The following is a 19020-nucleotide window of genomic DNA, read 5'->3' as shown; positions in this document are numbered from 1 at the left end:
CCCTTCTGGTGGCCCTGTCCGGGCATAACAGAAGGCTCGCACTCCTGTCTTCTGGTCACACCTCACTATGTCCCCTCAGCTCCTATCTCTGTATGGCCTGGTTTTTCCTAGGTTATGATTATAGAGCAGGGATTATTATAATATTGGAATAAAGAGCAATTGCTACAAACTAACGATTAATGATATTCATATATAATCATACCTAAGATCTATATCTGCTGTAACTATTCTTGTTTTATATTTTATTATACTGGAACAGCTCGAGTCCTCAGTCTCTTGCCTCGGCGCCTGGGTGGCTTGCCGCCCACACCCAGCCAGTGGACGTTCCCCATCCAAGAGCAAACCTGCAGTCGGCTGCAGGTGCAGCCTCTTTTGCACAGTGGAAGAATTTCTCCAGAAGATATTCCTGCGAGTGGAATCACTGGATCGTAAGCCCAGATGTCTTCCACTTACTTGATTTTGCCTGACGCCTTCCAAGGAGGCTGTGCACTGTGGGTGTGAGACGCCCCATCTCACCAACTGGCCAACATCCCAATGGGAGACGTTGAGTTTTCACCACAGTGCTGAGTGTGACGTGGAATCTTTTTATTTTAACTTGCATTTCCCTGATTATGAGTTAGGTGGAACATCTAGAATATGTTTCTGGGCCATTTGATTTTCCTGCAAGTCGCCTGTTCCAGTTATTTGCCCATTTCCTGTTGGGCGGCTGGTCAATATTTTTTGTGATTATGCGTTGGATACGTGGCTGGTCTTTGGCTTGCCTTTGACTTCATTTGTTCTATTGAAGCATGTGCAGAATTGTTAAATTTTAATGTATTCAAATGCATTAATCTCTTCTTTCTTTTTTTTTTTTGTTTTTTGTTTTTTGGTTTTTTGAGACGGAGTCTCGCTCTGTCGCCCAGGCTGGAGTACAGTGACACGATCTCGGCTCACTGCAACCTCTGCCTCCCCACTTCAGGCAATCTTCCTGCCTCAGCTTCCTGAGAAGCTGGGACCACAGGCATGTGCCACCATGCCTGGCTAATTTTCTTTAAAAAATGTTGTGGCGATGGAGCCTGGGCTCAAGCCATCCTCCCACCTCAGCCTGCCAAGTAGCTGGGATCACAGACGTGTCACCGCCACGCCCAGGTAGCCTTTAACATTTTTAAATACTATAAGATCTGCAGAGTTTTTTTTTCCAACCAAGTTTATAGCTTTTCACCCCACAGATCCCCCAAGGCCACGACAGGCAGTGACCTCCTCGGGGCACCTGCAGAGTCCTCCCCGCCATCTTGGAGGGCTTGTCCGGTTTCAGTTTTGTTTGTTTACTAGGCTTTCTTTTACAGTCACTAGTTAAATTTACTAACATTTTTCAACTTCTTGTCTCAAGGGACCTCATTTTAATAAACAATATCTTTTTTCTTTTCTTTCTTTCTTTCCTTTCTTTTTTTTGAGATGGAGTTTTGTTCTTGTTGCCCAAGCTGGAGTGCAGTGGCACGATCTCGGCTCACCGCAACCTCTGCCTCCCAGGTTCAAGCCATTCTCTTGCCTCAGCCTCCCGAGTAACTGGTATTACAGGCGCCCGCCACCATGCCCAGCTAATTTTTTGTATTTTTTTAGTAGAGACAGGGTTTCACCATATTGGTCAGGCTGGTCTCAAACTCCCGACCTCAGGTGATCTGCCTGCCTCGGCCTCCCAAAGTGCTGGGGTTACAGGCGTGAGCTACCGGGTCTGGCCAACAGTATCTTAGTTGTTGTCTTAGTCAGTGTCTGTGTGTGTGATGAGCTCTCCCAGCGTTTGTGTTTTGCAAAGTCTCTACTTGGCTGAGGCAGGCGGATTACCTGGCATCAGGAGTTCGAGACCAGCCTGGCCAACATGGCAAAACCCCGTCTCTACTAAAAATTTGAAAAAAAATTAGCCGGGCATGGTAGTGGGCGCCTGTAATCCCAGCTACTCGGGAGGCTGCGGCAGGAGAATCCGGGAGGCAGAGGTTGTGGTGAGCTGAGATCATACCACTGCACTCCAGCCTGGGCAACAGAGCAAGACTTTGTCTCAAAAAAAAAAAAAGGGGAGAGGAGCCGGTCCCTGGACAGGTGTGCATCCGGCCCAACATTCAGAGAGAGAACCAGGATGAGGCCAGAAGAGCGAGGGCCTCTGCAGGGAACGAGGAGGCCAGAAGCCGCTCTCAGGGAGCCTGGCTCTGTGTTCAGGCCCAGCCTCTCGGACAGCCCGGTGTGCTCAGCAGGGCCTCCTGCCTGACGCCAACGCGCTGGACATTGCCCAACTGCTCCTGGACTTGTGGCCGCTGCCCAGGCTCGAGTCCTGCCCGGGGTGTGGCTGCTCAGCCTGGAATCCTGGCCCTGGGGAAGGCTCCGGATCTGTCCGATGGTTTTTGAACCGTCCTGGGTGCAGGCCTCCTTCTGGGCCTCCCCTGGTCCAACTCCACTCTGTCTGGAAAAGAGGATAACAGGAATGGCTGGGCCCTGGAGCCCTGATCCCCATGTAGCTTCCCCAGGATGGCCCAGCCTTTCTTCCCAGCCGTGATGGCCGCAGAGCCCTGCCTGCGGACCAGGCCTGGAGGGGTCGTTGGAGGGGTCGCTGAACAGCCCCTCTTCCACCAGCAGCTGGAGACGGAGATGAAATGCGGGGAGACCGGCGGCGTCAGCTAAATTGATTCTATTACAGCGACTGGTTTAATCTGAATGGTCATTACTGTGATTTATACGGCTGCTTGGGATTCTTTGCTCCCAAATTTGTCTCCCGTCCACTTGATATTGATTGAAAGACGATGGAGGAGGTGGGGAGGGGCGGGGCTGCCTGGGCTGACTCAGGGACCCGTAACCCCTTCCTCTCTGCCCCGACTGCAGGGGTGCCAAGCACAGCTGTGCTGGGAAGAGCAGGAGGCAGCGGAGAGGACCTGGTGCCCTCTGTGTCCAGGACACGCCCCCTGGCCTCTGCCCTCCCTCCCACCCAGCTCTAGCCCAGAAATGCCTGCCACCAGGCGGCCCATCCTTCCAGAAGCTTCTAGCAGATGGGACCATCCTCTCCCAGCCCTGGCCTTGGCTGGTCCCCCCAAAGGGCAGGGTGTAGAATGACCCAGGGCAATGCTGGGCTCTTCCGATGAAGAGGCCGGAAGCTCAAAGGGCCTCTCTGAGAACTGGGGGCCTTACCCCAAGTTTCTTTATGTCCAGGAATCAGAACTGAGAGCTGCCAGTTCCTGAGGCAGCCCTGCCCTCCACAGGTGCCAATCAACACCCAAGAGACGCGATGGTAGGAACAGTAAGATAGTGGTCAGGAGCCAGCCACCCCGGCCTCCTCCAGTCTGGACACCACCCAGCTCCAAGAGCCAGGTTGGGTGGCCAGGGGGCCGCTGCTGCCCCATGGCACAAGCCACCTCCGGGGACATGGGATGAGGCAGAGACCTGGAGTGCAGGCCAGGCAGCAGCCCCTGGACTATCGATGCAGCCAGAGTCCCTTTAACTCCCATTCCTACCCCGTGCCCTTCTCCCTGCCCAGTAGCTCCTGTCCTAGCAAAGGGCCACACCCCCGCCCGCCCTCCCTGGGCAGCCGGCAGCTCTCACTGCCCTCTCCTGCGTGGTCAGTGCCTGTGGCTGATGGGGAGGATGGGTTTTGGGGGGCCTGCCCTGTGCTCCCCATGCCCACCCTACCACGGGCCCAGCAAGCTCAGGAGCCCCCGTCACACGACCTTCCTTCCAGGGCCCCAGAGCACGCGGAGCCCCTCCTCCTCTCTGCAGCCCCTTCCTGCTCCCTCTTCCCCCCTCCTCCTCCCTCCCTCCTGTCAGTGTTGGGTTATGGGGATAAAGGACAGAGACAGAGGCCTGGGGCACTGAGGGAGAGACGGAGACACCCACGCAGCAGGGGAGAGGACAGATGTCCGGAGCTGGGTAGAGATGGGCCTGCCGTGGGTGGGATCTGCTGGTGAGGGGAGCATTCACATGGTACGGGGGGCTGGACAGCCACTCTCTCCGGGACCACAGCTTTCTGGGCTGGGGCAGGACATGGCCACCCATGCCCCACTTGCCCTTCTGGGGTTCAGCCAAATGAGACTCCCACCCCCATGACTCACAAGGCAGCTGGGAGCTCCAGCACTGCCCGTGGGGACGGCCAGGCTTCACCACACCTGGCTGCTGTGGACTCTAGGGGCCTTGGGGGGTGTGGGCAGCTCCAGCCCCATCGCCAGCCGCAGCCTGTCTTTGGAGGGTGCTGACTGGGGGCCGTTGCAGCTTATGGATCCCTGTGAAAGCCTGAGCATCGGGAGCAGCCTGGTGACCTCCGCTCTCTGGTTCCCCCAACGGTGCTGTCCCACGTCCCCATCTCTGTGGCCAGCTCCACCCACTCAGCTTCAGCCTTGCTGGGGCCTGGCCCGACCTCAGGAGTGCCTGCTGGCCTGGCCACCCTTGCACCTTCGCCTCTGCCATCGGGGAGGCTGGGGTGGTCTCCGGACCAACGCCAGGTGAGACCTCAGGTGAGCTGCCTCCCCCTTCCCAGTGCTCGGAGCCAGGGGAAGGGAGGCGGGCGTGGACCACACTCGCAGCCCTCCCCTGGGTCATGCCCGGCCGCTGGCTTCCCTGATCCCCGCCCGGGTTGGGGCTCCAAGGGCAGGAAGTCAAGGCGTCCATGCTTGGTGACAGTGCTGGGCCGGCCTGGAGGGGGCAGGCATGTCCAGCGTGGAGATGGAAGCAGGGAAGGGCCCATCGTCCCCTCCCAGCTCTGCCCTGAAGACCCTCCCGCAATTGGAGGAGCCAGCTGCCTCTCCCCGACCCGCCTCCCCTGGCGTCCCTGGAGCCACACTGCCCCCTGCTGGGGCTGGCGGGTGTGACGGGCCACCAAGCCACCAGCCCTGACCCCGCCAGCCCTAAGCCCGCCAGTCCTGAGCCTGCCAGCCCTGAGCCAACCCAAGCTCTCACGGCTGCACCTTGAGCCACTGCCTGGTTGGCTCCTCTGTCACTGTGGGGGGATGGGACGCAAGACCAGTGTCAGGGTGGCCGGGCAGGACAGGACCCCACTTCCCCACCTCAGAGACAGGCCTGAGGGAGGCCCGGAGAGGCTCGCCACCCCCTGACCCCACTGTGCCCAACTCCCTGTAGAGCCAGGACTGACCGACAGGCTCCAGGGACCTGCTGTCCCCAGGTCCTCAGGAGGGGCAGCACCCCCCCGCCACCAGCAGCCCCTCCTGTCCAACATGTCCATCTGTCTGTCTGTCCGTCCGTGTGTTTTGAATGCCCAAGATTTTTTAAACAGACTTGTCGAATATTCTTTTCATGTGTGTTGTGGGGGGGGGGGTCAGGGACTTCTGAACAAAAACAGCACCCCATACCTGATGGGGCTACTCTGAGCCCACCTGGACTGACCCCCTGTGGCCGCCAGGGGCAGCTGGTGGCCTGAATGTGGGGGCAGCGTCACCCCTGAGCCCAGAGAGCCGGAGCACAGTGGGGTCCAGGATGGCCCCAGCTACAGACAATGCCTGGCTTCCTCCATGCCCCGAGATCCAGCTGCATCTCCTCTGTTCCGGGGAAACTTATGGGAAACTTATGGGTGGAAGCCCCTCTGCAGGGCCCACCACCCAGAGCCAGAGCCAGCCACAGGCGCTCAGGCCAGGACTCAGGGGCCATGGGGGTTCAGGGGCCGTGGCTGGTGGCGCCAGCCTTCCAGATCTACTCCCCACCCTTCACTCACTCCGTGGGGACCTTCATCTGCCTAGATGGGCTAGTCTGTGCTCTGACGGCCCCAGGACTGGGTGTCGGCCTCACCCCAGCGCCCTGGCAGCCTCTCCGCCAGAGTAGAATGTTGGAAGGGCATGGCCCATGGCCGAGACCAGGCCCCCGGCCAGGGCCCACCTGTGTTTGTCTCCTCACCCCGGCCTCCTCCAGCCTCAGGCCCTGCCTGTCAGACGGGGGCACCTGCCCAGGGGGTCCTCAGGGAGCAGTTGCTATCTGCAGAGCAAGCCCCCAGAGCCCCTGCCACAGGCACCCCAGCCTCAGGTCAGGTCTGGAATGGACACAGCCCCCAGACGGAGACCAGGGCCTCGTCACACCGGGATCCCCTCCCTTGGTGTTGGGTGCCACCCAAACTCCCTGGACATCTCCCCTCTGCCCTCCACGCCCCGCACCGTGGGTAGGAGCCGCCTTCACACCTGCTAACCCCTGCTCTCCAGCCCCCACTACCTCTCCGGTAACGGAGCTGCATCCGGCCTAAGCCTCCACAGGGCCCCTCTCCAGCACACCTTGCTCAACCCCAGCGTCCTGCATCACGCCTGCCCCTTAGTGGTTGGGGTGTGCTGTATATTTATACACTGTAATTACATAAATACAATTTAATAATTGAGGGTCAAGTGCACTGTGCGATTACAGAATCACTCCAGAGCAGACACCATGGCGTCTCAGCTGAAAACCGGCACCCGCCTGCGTGTATCGTGAGAAAGTTGGAAATTCCTCAGCCCACCCTGGACCACTGCCTCCGATGTCCGGAGGAGTGGCCCAGGGCTGGGGGGTGGGGGGACCCCTGGGACATCCAGGACTGCAAGGCTTCTGGGGAGTCCGGGACCCTGTTTGTTGTCCCCCAGTTCCTCATACTGGGGAGAGGAAATAGGGTGGGAACTGAGGCTGTGGACAGGGAAGCCCCTCTACACCTCGGCCGGCCCCACCCCCACCCCATGCCCATGAGGTGCGTCCCCGGAGCTGGAGAGTAGAGGTGGGCAAGGCAGAGGGCAGGAGTGATGGGGGTGAGTCCCAAAGGCTCAGGACTGCAGACTCTGGAAAAAGAGGAGAAGGCCCAGAGTGGGGTCCTAGCTGGAGGCCTGGGGTGCAGAGGGAGGGTCCGGCGTCTCCAGGTCCACCAGGAAAGAGGAGGGCTCTTCTAGGGCTGATGGTCCTGCAGCCGAAAATGTACCCCTGCCCCCACTGCACAGGACCTCCAGACTCAGGGTACCCAGCCCTTCCCTGCCACCTTCCTCTGACACAAGGGGAAACTGAGGCCCGGGGGAAAACCTCCAGCCCAAGGCTCCCAGCTGGGACTGGACCCAGGCTCCTGCCTCCTGACCTTCCTGCTGCCCTGGGAGCATGCGGAGTGGGGTCCCTCGCTGGGGGCACCTGTCCCTGGGGGATGCCCCGACAGCCAGGGAGCATGCCCTCCCACAGTGGCCAAGCCGGCTGCCTCCGTGGCCGCGCCCTGCATTTGGGGCTCACCGAGGACCTGGCCCAGCTTAGCCTTTCCCTTAGAGACCTCCACATCCCATGGAGGAGGGATTTGGCCTCCGTTTCTCCCTGAGGTGGTTGGGAGGCAGGTGGTTGAAGCGAGGTGGGTGCAGGGTGGAAGCGGAGAGGAGCTGTGGTTGGCAGACGGCAGCCTCCCCAGACCTCTTTCTGTGGGGAGGGCGAGGACTCCTACCTCACTCCTGCAATAGTCCCGTGAGGATGAAAACCAAAAGCACTCAGAGGGCTTCTCCACCCGTATTTTGAGGTCACTGACCACAGAGGCAGGTCCCCAACAGGCTACACCCCAGCCCCAGAGGCCTCCCAGTCTGGAGATGGACTCCCTGCCCTCTCTCATCTTGGAGCAGTGAGCACTAGGGACAGTCCTGGCCTGAGTCTCCCGGGCAGCCCGGCCTCCTTTCAAGCAGGCCAAGTGCACAGATGGTGCCTGCACCTGCACAGCCACCCACAGTCGACATAAGAGCAGAGGCACCGGGTCTGCTCCCATCACAGAGAGGAACGGGCTCCCCAGCCCGGCCCTGAGCTGGTCAGCAACCCCCACTCCCCACCCTGCCTGCTCAAAAGAAAGGGTCCTCCTGCCTCCAGCCCCCTCCACCCTCCCTCCAGGACCTTCCTGACCGTGCGCTGGGCCTGTGCAGGTGTTGAGCCCCACCCACGCCCTCCCAGGGGGCGGGGTCTCGAAGAGGAAAGCAGGTGCCACAGTCAACAGGAGGGAGGGCTTCTGGCCGAGGTGGCAAGGAGGCTCCAGGAGAGGGCAGCGTTGACCTTGGGTGTTGAGGGCTGATGAGAAGGAGTTCTGTAGGAAGGAAGGTGCTCCAGGCAGGGGGCCTAGGGGAACAAGGGGATGCTGGAGGAGGCGCGTGGACTGGGGGAATTGGGGGTGTCCTACGAGCCACGCTGGTATGAGAGCCGTGTGAACCAGAGAGTTCCATACTGAATAGGAGCTGGGCAAAATGAGGCTGCCAGGAGGTGCGTGGAGGGTGGGCCCAGTGTTCAGTGGGATGCGGGGAGGCGCAGGAGACGCAGCCAGAGCGGCGAGGGGCCCAAGGAAGTGCTCAGGAGGCGTCCCCCGGTAGGGACTGCAGTGCAGACGCCCTGGAGCAGGGGCGAGCGGGGCCCAAGGAGCAGGAAATGAAGAAGCCACGAATCCCAGCTGGTCCCTGACCCGGCCGCACCCACCCTGCCTTCCCCACAGCCTGGTCTCTGGCTCTGCTCCCGACGCAGCAGCCGGGCTATCTCCGACCTAGCCCTGGCCCTGCCCGCTGGAGCCCCGCCAAGCTATCACTCAGCCCTCGGCCCCGCCCCGGCCCCACCCCATCTTCTCACAAGGTGTCAATCAACCCTCGGCCCCGCCCCGCCCGCCCCATCCTCCTCTGGCTCCGCCCCACCAGCCTCGTGCGGTCACCGCCCCGCAGGCGCACCTGCGCTGTCACTCAGCCCTCGGCCCCGGCCCCGCCCACCTGCCCCACTCGCACACGGGCTGTCACTCAGCCTCCGGCCCCGCCCCAGCCCGCCAGCGGCTCAGCCCCACCCGCCTGCCCACACGCTGTCACTCAGCCTTAGCCCTGCCCAGGCCGGCCCTCGGCCCGTCAGAGGCCTCCTTCGTGCTGTCACTCAGCCCTTGCCCTGCCCCTCCCCGCCCCCCTCACACGTGCTGTCTCTGGCCCTGGCCCGCCCCGCGCACTTGCGCTGTCACTCAGCCTGGACGCGCTCCTTCGGGTCGCGGGTGCACTCCGGACCCGCTCCCGCCCCGGACCCGATGGACGCCGCGCTCTTCCTCGTCGTCGGGCTGTTGGCCCAGGTAAGGCATCGGCACCTGCGGGGGTCCCCGCTGCCTCCCTAGGCCCTGCGGGACAGTGTCTTCAGCTGCAGCCGCACAGGTCTCCCCCAGAACCACTGACCCTGGCCGCCTTTGGGGGCCTGTGACCTGAGTGGCCCCGGGTGGGTCCCTGGGCTGGGGGCAGCACCCCAGGGGTTGTGGGGAGGGAGTGTAACCAAACACTCCACCTGGTGGAATCACCCCCAGGACTGCAGAGTCCTGCTGGGGTCAGGGACCCCAGGCAGGGACCACCCAGGTAGCCGTGCCCTCTCTTTGGAGGGACCTCTGCCAGGGTCTGGGGGCTTGCCAGTCTTGAGTGGAGCAGAGAGAGAGGGGGAAGGGCAGGAGTGCCCCTCTCTGGGGGGTCTGGGGGCCAGGTTTCCATAGGGACTCCCTGCGGTGGGCACAGGACCCCTGGCTAGTCTTGGGTGATGTCCAAACCCCCCACTGCAAGTTCCCGGCCAGCAGGGGTGGCTGCAGGCCCTGCCCCCAGGAACTCACACTCACCGCTACTTCTCGATTGGGAGGTCCCAGCCCGAGCCAGGTCCCAACACACAGGGCCTTGCAGAGTGGCGTGTGGCAGCCCTGGGGGCTCTGTTCCTGGGCTTCACCTGGGACCCTGCCGCAGCTGCCTGGGGTGATCAGTCCTGGGGGCCCAGCCCCCAGAGCCTGCTGGACTCTGCCCCTAAAAATCTTCTCTGGACTGCTGGCACCATGGTGTCTCCAACGTGGGAGCAAGCCAGCGTGGAAGGAAGCCCAGGCCTCGGCCCCCCACACCCGCCATTTGTACTGCCTAGCTGGAGCCACGTCTCCTCACACCCTAGGGGGACCTAGACATGGAGGATGTGGCCTCAGTGGCTTCAGCCCCCAGGGACTGGGCTGGGCTAGGGCACGGCCGGCTGTGGTTGGGACGTCACTGGGTACAAGAGAGCAGCCTCTCTCTTGCCAATTCAAGAGAGAATGCACATAAAGGGCTTAGCGGTGCTCACAGCATTCATTGCTCTTGTAATCCTAGGGTGGTCAGGGAGTGCTGGACACAGCGAGTAAGGGAAGCCACTCCTTTCCCAGCCCCCACTGAAGGGGCTTCCTGAGTCCCCTCATTCCCATAGGCCTCCCAGCTCCAGCTGGCTCCAATTTCAGCCCCTGGCAGCTGACCAGGCGCCTGGCCAGCCAGACCCTCCAGCAGCTGCCCCTGAGGGGCACCATGGCTCCTGCCACCCCCCACTCCCCCATCTGGAGACAGCGGCGGGGGGAGACAGTGGTTCAGCATGCGTGCTCAGCCCCCGGCCCTCCACCCCTCAGCCCTCCCAGGACCGCAGGCTGGGGGGCTGCATGCCTCCAGGGCCCTTCCCCACCTGCTCTGGGGACAGTGTTTCTTCCCTGGCACCCCAACCCGGGGCATGGTGGCGGGGAGGCCGGCGCCTGTGAAAACATTCCTCGAGACCTCTTCCTTTGGATTTGGGGGTGTTTGCCTTTCAACAGGCCCCAGGGGGGCTCTGTGGCAGGTGGGGAGGCAGGCAGGACCTCTCCCTCCCCAGAAGCCTCCCCTCTCACTGTCCCTTCTTTTCGCCCCCAGGGCTGGGGGACAATAGCGCCCTCCCCTGACAGCTGGAGGCTGGGGGAGGTGGTGGAGGTGGGGGCCAGCTGGCAAGGGGGCTATAGCCAAGGCTCAAATTCACTCCGCTGTGTGGCAAAATATGTCAGTGTCAGGACCCTGCCTGCCCCTCCCCCAGCAGCTCAGCTTTCAGGACTGTGTGCTCTCCTGGGCAGCCTCGGGGTCCCGGGCCTCCTCCTGGTGAGCCCCCAGGCAGGCAGCGTGGGCCCATCAGGGCCTTCCCCAGGTGAGGGGTTCCTCCCCTGCTCAGGCCACCTCTGATTGCTGAGCTCACTCAGCCCCACCCAGAGGGTGTCTTCAGAACTGGCCCCTGTCAGCGCTGCTGCACCTACACCGTCCTAGTTGCTGGTTCTACACCTGGAACCCCACCCCAGCTGGGAGGTGGCTGAGGTCTGGGGCAGCACTGCTGACTCACAGAGAACCCCAGCCTGCTGGGAAGGGCCCCACTTCTGCATCTGGGTTTTGGGAGCTCCTTGGTCTCTGGGAGACAGAGTCAGCAGCACCCTGGGGGCCAGGCGGGGGCTCTTAGCTCGGGTGACTGTGACCCAGGCCAAGAAGGGAAGTGGCTCCCAGGCCACTGTTCTTCCCACAGTGGCAGGACAGCCCCAGACACTGCTTTGGAGGGACAGCTGCCTCCACGCCTCTTCTTCCACATCCCTTCTCTGAAACCCGCAGCAGCTAGAGAGGGTGGGGCCCAGGGAAGGTGCTCCAGCCACTCTGGGCCAGGCCAACAGCTGGGGCCATTCCTGGCATACCTGGCCATCCAGGAACGGGGTGGCCCCAGATTCCAGCCTGGGGGAGGGGTTGAAGCCTGAGAAGCTTGAGGGGCCTTCACACTCCCTTCCCGGGCAAACCCACCCACACGCTACCAAGCGTGTTCCTAGAATCTCGAAGCATCCTTCCTTGGAAAATCGGGGGAGCAGGAGTGCGAGGTCAGCCCCAGAACTGCTCCTCATTCCCACTTCGCAGTGGTGTTTGTAAACCCCATTCCCGCCTCGCAGTGGTGTTTGTAAACCCCATTCCCACCTTGTGGTGGTGTTTGTAAACCCCATTCCCGCCTCGCAGTGGTGTTTGTAAACTGTAGCCAGTGCTCCATGTGTGCGGAGTTTCTCACACAGCAGCCCCTTGGGGTTGAGTGTCAGGCTAGCAGCAGACCCCAAGGCAGAGGCATTAAGTCCCAGGAGCTTGGCTGCAGGGTGGTGGCTCCAGACGTCTCAAGGGCTTCGAGCTAATTCCCTCCAGGTTCTTGGCTAAGGGCCCAGTCAAGGATGAGCTTGGGGGTGTCATTGGGGACCCACTGTGGGGAAGCAGGTCGCTAATGTCCATTGGTCTTGCCTGGCTTGGGTGGGGGACAGAGAGGAGTGGACGGGTGTCCACAAAATCCACCTCCCAGGGTGCTTGCGTCCCCTAGCCCAGGTGCGGGGCTGTGGGCTGGCTGCGTTGATGTGGCTTTGTTCTGGGCACCGGATGTCCCGATCTCCCCAAGACAGCTCACAGGCCCTCCCTCCACTGGCCACGTCTTCCTGGACGGGGGTGGGGTGGGAGGACAAAGAGCCAGCTTTGAGAACGCCCCCGAGAGCCGGAAGTGGGCTGTGGCCTGTCCGCCCACCCACACCCACACCGGCTGTGATCTGGGCAAGTGAGCCTTCCCAAGGCTCTGCGGCCGCTGTGACCCGGTGAACTCGGGCTGCGGACAGGCCTGGGCTCAGGACTCCCAGCCTCTGCCTTGACCGCACCCGGCCCAGCGTGACTGGAGGGTCTCCGGTGGAGGCAGCTGGAGGGTGGGGGAACAGGGCTGGCGCAGGTTTGGTGGCAGCTGGGCAGGGAGGGGATGGAAACATCTGCCCGGGTGGGGGTGGCCCCTCACCTCAGCCATGTGGGGTTCCTAGAGCCTGGGGTCTCCCTGCCCCATGCCCGGGCCTAGCCCAAGGCTTGTGTGGCTCTGGCTGGATTTCCCTCAGAGCACGCGGTTCAGAGCCTAGCTTGGGTCTCAGACCCCATGTGACTCCTGGCTCTGTCTGTGTGGCTTTGAGCAAATGCCTCAGGCTCTCTGAACCTCACTGTCCAGAGCTGGGAGGTGAAGGGGCCACCACAGGCTCCCGGGGTGTTGGGAGGACCAAGGGGGAGGGGGAGAGGGAGGTGCCTCCCAGGCCCAGCGCAAAGCTGCCCAGCCAGGGCCGGAAACAGACCCTGTGCCCACCGAGGCTGATGAAGGCCCCACGCCGGGCAGGCAGGTTTCCACTTGGCAGGAGCTGCCCTGCCCTGGAAGTGGCTTGTGCTCTGTGGGTGCTGGCAGGCTCCGAGGCCAGGGCCGCCATCTGTCAGCTGGCAGAGAGCTTCCCCGGCAGGGTCCCCAGCCTGGGAGCCTCAGGAGCCCCCACCCCATCCTCTCCCTGCTTCCTGCCAAAGCGTTTGCTTCTCTCTGGACTCCCAGGAGGCCATGGAGGAGGGGGCCCAGGTCCTGCTGGCCCAGGACCAAGAACCCCAGGGAAGGTGGCCATGGTTTGGCGGCTGCTGCCACTGCCTGTGGGGACCTCTGTGTGCTGGGCCAGCCCTAGGGACAGGACACAGTCAGAGCGAGAGGCCCAATGCCCCATCTCAGGGTGGGCAGATGGGCAGCCTGCGCCTTGCTCATCCACACAGCGTAAGCGGCCGGTGGTGGAGGACAGAGGCCAAGCCTAATGGGGGTTCAGCCTAACAGGCTTCCTGGCCATGCCAACATCTCCTACCCAGCCCCTGCCCACTCAGACGTACCAGCCCCCAGCCGCTGCCTCCTCTCAAGGCCACATGCCCCCACGTCCCTGGCCCTGCCTAGACTGAAGTCTCGACAAAGCCAGCAGGAGCAGGCAGCCCTGGAGGGTGAGGCATCGGCGTGGGGCTGAGGAGAGCTGGCAGCCTCGGAGCCAGCAGTGGCGTGGTGGCCAGAGGAGCCGTCGACATCTGTGATTCTGCAGGGGCAGGGGCGGCCCGGCTGGCCCAGCTCTGACCCCCCAGTTCTCAGTGCTCCATTTCATGGGGCCCCACCCCGCCTGGAGCAGGTGCCCCCTTCCAGCGGAGAGCTGGGTGAGGCCTCCCATGCAGGGTCTCACTCACCAGGGCCGACTCAGCGCTCCCTCTGCTCGCACCATGTGGGGAGCTGTTCTAGGTGTTGGCGTGGTGTGGCCGGCACACCTCTGTAGTAGGCACAGGACCTAGTGCCGGCTGGGGAGTCCCACGAGCCTCCCTAGACCCCAGCCCACCTGCTGTCCAGAGGAAGGAGCTCAGCAGCAGGCTGTGAAGACGGTGATGTTGAGATGGGGGAGGAGCTCAGATGATGATATGCAGATGGGGGCCCTATCTGAAAGGGGAGCTGAGGAGTTTGTATGTGGTGGGTGATGTTTGGGGCCTGCTCTGCCCCCAGACTCCCCATCGCCTGCCCAGGACCCCCAACACCTCCCACCCGTCCCCCTGCTGCACATGGCAGCCCAGCAGCCTGAGGGCTTGTCGTGGGTGGGGGTGCCCCAGAGAGCATGGCACAGGGTAGGGGGTCTCTGTCCCCTCCCAGCCGGGTGGTGCAGAAGGCTGCTGCCCCGTTGGGGGTCTCTGTCCCCCTCCCCAGCCGGGTAGTGCAGGAGGCTGCCCTGTCGGGGGTCTCTGTCCCCTCCCAGCCAGGTGGTGCAGGAGGCTGCCCCGTCTCTGCGTTAGGGTCTGTTCCTTGGGGAGCTGCTGCCACCCCACCACAACCCTGGCCACAGGGTCCTGGAAGCTTCCCACCCTGCCCACCCCAACTCAGCATCTTCCTCTGTAACCCCTGTCACTGGGACGATGCAGATGCCACGCCCTCGCTACATGCGGTGCCGGTGGGGGGCGGGAAGGTCCTCAGGTCTCTCACCCCCACAGCCCTGCAGTGGGGGGCTGGGAAGGTTGGGGGACCCTCGCCAAGGCTGATTGGGGCTGTGAGTGTGAGCGCTGGGCGTGTGGGGCTGGGTGCTGGCCACACATGGGGCCTTAACCACAATGAGGTGAAAGGGGAACACAGCTCCTCACTTTTGCCAGGCACATTTCAAGGGCTCAGCAGCCCCATGTGGCCTGTGGGTCTTGGATGGTGAAGATCTAGAACATTCTGGCAGCTAGGAGAGCGCTGTTGGGTGGGAGGGGGCCTCCGGGGAGGAGGGTCACCCAAGAGAAGGGCCGGGAGCCTGGAGACCCCCAGGACTGGGGGGTACAGACAGCTCCTAGCCAGACCCGGGGCGCAGGGGACGGGGAGAGGGCAGCCCTGTTTCCTCCTCCCTCATCTCCCTCTCCCCTGCCTCTCCCCCAGCCCTGGCCCCTGCTGCCCTCACCGAGTTCAGGCAGACTCTGTGCCCCAACAAGCTGCACCAGGCATCAGCCTGACCCAGGAGGGAGCTCGAGGGTGACCCCCATGTCCGTGCCGAGCCGAGTGGGGTCAGCCCAGAGCCATGTGCTGTCAGCTGCAGCAGCTTCTACCATGCTGTGCTTTAGGGTCAGGGGTCTTTCAGGAAGAGCCATGCAGCCCACCCAGAAACACTGACGCCCCAGGCTCGGGGGTCCCAAGCACAGGTGTCCTGGGGATCCCAGGACATGCAAGACCCACCCTCTCTAAGTTTCCCTTTGACCAAGGTGGGGCCGAGCACCCCCGGAGGGAGGCCCAAGGCCCAGGCTAGGAGCTGGGTATGGTAACCGAATTTTTAAAACCAGAAAATTCTGGATGTGCTTTTGGGGTCACTACGAGTGCCCCTCCCCACCTGGCTCTTGGACTTGGGTCCCTTCTCTAGGCCTCAGTTTCCCCATCTGAGGGGTGGGTGTGGGGCCATCTGTGGTCACAAAAGTTGCTGACCGTCAGGACCTCGGGAGAATTTGGGGGCAGCCGCCTCCGCTTTGGGGTCTTTACTGGCCCGAGGGTCGTCCCGGCCCTAGAATAGGGTGGGGTGCCTGGTGTCTCCCTCTGCAGCCCCACACTCTGCCCAGGCCCCATCCCCAAGCACCGGGGCTTCCCGTGTGCATTACAAACAGTGCACCCCAGCCCCTGATGTGGGAAAGGAGGAGATGGGCACGCCAGGGTCCCAGCAGCTGAAGTATTGGGGTGAAGACTGCACCGAGTTACCCTGTTCTGGGAGAATAACAGTGAGGCTGGGGGTGGGGCTGCCCCTCTGTCCCCGGCCATGTCCCTGTTGGCTGTGCAGCCACAGCAAGCCCCACCCCACCCAGCCCCACCGAGGCAGCCCTGGCCCTGGCCCAGCCAGTCTCAGGAACCCACACCACCAGCGTTGGCTGCCCAACCCTGACCTGGTGGGACCTGACAGACCAGCAGCAGCTGCAGGCTGGTTCAGCCACATAGCACAGTCCAGTTGGGGGCTGCTGTACGATCTGGGGATACAATTCCAGCTGCTCTTGATGGACTGGAGCTGAACTCTCGCATCCCGGGGTTCCGTTCCCACAAAGCAGCCTGGAGAGGTGGAGAGGGACGGGCACTTTCCCGTAGGCACCTCCCCTGCCGATCCCCGGGACCCTCCACAGCCATCCCACCGTGCCCACGGGCACCGCCACTGGCTTCTTGGGGTCATTCCGAGTCAGGACCCCACGCTCTCCCCAGCCCTGGCTGGCCCAGGGACTTGCTGTGTGCACGGCTACCCTCACACCGGGGGTGAGGCTGTGCCCCCACCGGGTGAATCTCAGGTGTCCCTCCCAGCCAGAGGCCTGGAACCCTAGCGCTACCTCCCAGTGGCCACATGCACTTGCCAGAGGCTGCAGACAGCCCAGCTGCTGAGTGGGCCCAGACTCGGGGCAGCTGGATAGGGGCTTTGAGGGCCAGTACTTGGGGTGTGGCCACCAAGGCCCCAGCTCAGTCTGACGGGGGCGGGGCTCACGTGCCTTTGCCCTCCTACAACGCAGCCCTGTGTGTGGAAGCCGCCCTGAGCCAATGAGCACCGACCCGCAGGTCGCACACTGCGCCCTGTGGCCTCCTCACCGGCCACAGCTCCCAGCTGCACGCTGCTGCCGGGGGCTCCGGGAGACGGTGCCGTGGGACAGATCTGTCCGGGGCTCTGGGAGACGGTGCTGTGGGATGCATCTGTCTTTGTTGCAGAGTCTCTGCCTGTCTTTGGGGGTTCCTGGACGGAGGAGGCCCACCACCCTGTACCCCTGGCGCCGGGCGCCTGCCCCGAGCCGCGTGCGGAGGGCCTGGGTCATCCCCCCGATCAGCGTATCCGAGAACCACAAGCGTCTCCCCTACCCCCTGGTTCAGGTGAGCAGGTGGAGGGGGCGGGAGGGGAGAAAGGGGTGGGCTGGTCCCCCGTAGGCCTCTCTCATTCTCTAAAGGTCTCCTGGGAGCCAGCAGAGCCCCATTTCAGGGCAGAGCTAGGGCAGGACTCGCCCACCTCGCCAGGGCTCTGGGCTTCCAACCTGGGTGTACAGCAGGGCTCAAATCCTCGCCATTGCCCCAGGCCGCAGGGAGTCCAGAGCTGCTCCCACCCGACACGCGCCTCGGGTGGACACACTCCACGTTAGGCCGCACGCTCGGGCGTGATTTTTGTGTGCGCGTTCGCCGACGCTGGGTAGATGGAGGTGAAGGTGAACTGCCTTGCGTGGGCCTCAGCTTCACATACGCAAAATCGCCCCAGAGACCAGGGCCCTCAGGACGCCAGGAGCTGAGCCTGAAATGAGGCTGCAGGACGGGGCACCCTTGGGGCCACAGGCTGAGCTGTCCCCAGCCCAGCACAGCTCCTCACTGGGCACCAGGCTCCGTCCTCCAGTCCTGGGAGACTTAGACCTGCCCTCCTGTCAGCCGGGGAGGGGACTGAGGGGCTGCAGAGAGGGCAGAGGTCCCCGCCCAGAGCAGCTCTCCCCAACCCCATTTCCTGCCCCACAGATCAAGTCCGACAAGCAGCAGCTGGGCAGCGTCATCTACAGCATCCAGGGACCCGGCGTGGACGAGGAGCCCCGGGGCGTCTTCTCTATCGACAAGTTCACGGGGAAGGTCTTCCTCAATGCCATGCTGGACCGCGAGAAGACCGACCGCTTCAGGGTGCGGAGCTGCGCGGTCCGACCTGTGCCCCTCAAGCAGGCCTGGTGGGAAGCCAGTGCCCCTCCTCCCCACCAGGCTTCTCCTCCCAGCTTGGTGGGCTTCAGGCCAGACTGCTTCTCCTGCAAGATCCAGGCACCCTTAAGTGAGGGGGCAGGTACAGGGGTTTGGGACCAAGGCCCTGCAGCCAGAGGAGGCAGCTGCTTTAGGTTATGTTCCCATTTGACTGGAGGGCAGACAGAGGTCCGGTGGAGGAGCCGCTTGGTTCTGCCGGGGAGGAGCACGCTGCAGCAGCTATAGCTTCTGTGGCTCAACCACAGCCAGCAACACACTGGTCCTGGGAGCTCAGGAGTATCGTGAAGAATCTCTAAAATAGTGTTGTTTTTGTTGTTTGTTTTTTGTTTTGAAATGGAGTCTCTCTCTGTCGCCTAGGCTGGAGTGCAGTGGCACAATCCGGGCTCACTGCAAGCTCCGCCTCCCGGGTTCACGCCATTCTCCTGCCTCAGCCTCCCAAGTAGCTGGGACTACAGGCGCCCACCACCACGCCCGGCTAATTTTTGTATTTTTAGTAGAGACGGGGTTTCACCGTGTTAGCTAGGATGGTCTCAATCTCCTGACCTCGGCCCGCCTTGGCCTCCCAAAGTGCTAGGACTGTAGGCGTGAGCCACCGCGTCCAACCATTTTTTTTTTTTGAGCTGGAGCTTCACTCTGCCACCGAGGCTGGAGTGCAGTGGCACAATCTCAACTGACTGCAATCTCTACCTCCCCAGTTCCAGCAGTTCTCCTGCTTCAGCCTCCTGAGTGTCTGGGATTACAGGCTCCACTACCATGCCCAGTTAATTTTTGTATTTTTAGTGGAGATGGGGTTTCACCATGTTGGCCTCCCAAAGTGCTAGGATTACAGGTGTGAGCCACCATGCCTGGCCCCAAAATAATGTTGATCCCAGTGGCCGCCACTGTTCTTGGGAGTGGGGTTAGTCAGGGAAGAAACTACTGATGCCCCTTGGGGGCTGGGATTGTCCGAGAAGGGGCAGTGAGCGCCGGGCGTGGTGGCTCATATAATCCCAGCACTTCGGGAGGCCAAGGCAGGAGGATTGCTTGAAGCCAATACTTTGAGACCAGGCTGGGCATCAAAGTGAGGCCTTGTCTCTACAAAAAATAAAATGGTAAAGCAAAAAAAATAAAATGGTAAAATAAATTAGCCAGCAGTGTTGCTGCGTGCCTGTGGTCCCAGCTACTTGGAAGGCTGAGGTGGGAGGATCCCCCAAGAGGTCGACGCTGCCGTGAGCCGTGATTCTGCCGCTGCACTGCAGCCTAGGTGACAGAGGAAGACCCTCTCTCAAAAAAAAAAAA

At 62.3% G+C, this 19020-nt stretch overlaps 1 protein-coding gene across 2 annotated transcripts in view; it reads left to right on the top strand.

The window, feature by feature from the left end:
- Positions 1 to 8863: 8863 nt before the first annotated feature.
- CDH15 (cadherin 15) overlaps positions 8864 to 19020 on the top strand; it is a 20628-nt gene continuing 10471 nt past the window's right edge. For both annotated transcript variants that reach the window (XM_032156179.2, XM_032156180.2), the window contains exons 1-3: positions 8864 to 9013; positions 16732 to 16890; positions 17515 to 17670. In XM_032156179.2, the coding sequence (XP_032012070.1) occupies positions 8972 to 9013; positions 16732 to 16890; positions 17515 to 17670 (357 nt within the window). In that variant the 5' untranslated portion in view covers positions 8864 to 8971. The remainder of the gene's footprint in view (positions 9014 to 16731; positions 16891 to 17514; positions 17671 to 19020) is intronic.

The sequence above is a fragment of the Hylobates moloch genome, unplaced genomic scaffold, assembly GCF_009828535.3.
Source record: "Hylobates moloch isolate HMO894 unplaced genomic scaffold, HMol_V3 SCAFFOLD_6, whole genome shotgun sequence".
NCBI lineage: Eukaryota > Metazoa > Chordata > Mammalia > Primates > Hylobatidae > Hylobates > Hylobates moloch.
Note: the sequence above shows the minus strand (reverse complement) of the source record. Positions and strands in the feature narration are given on the sequence as shown.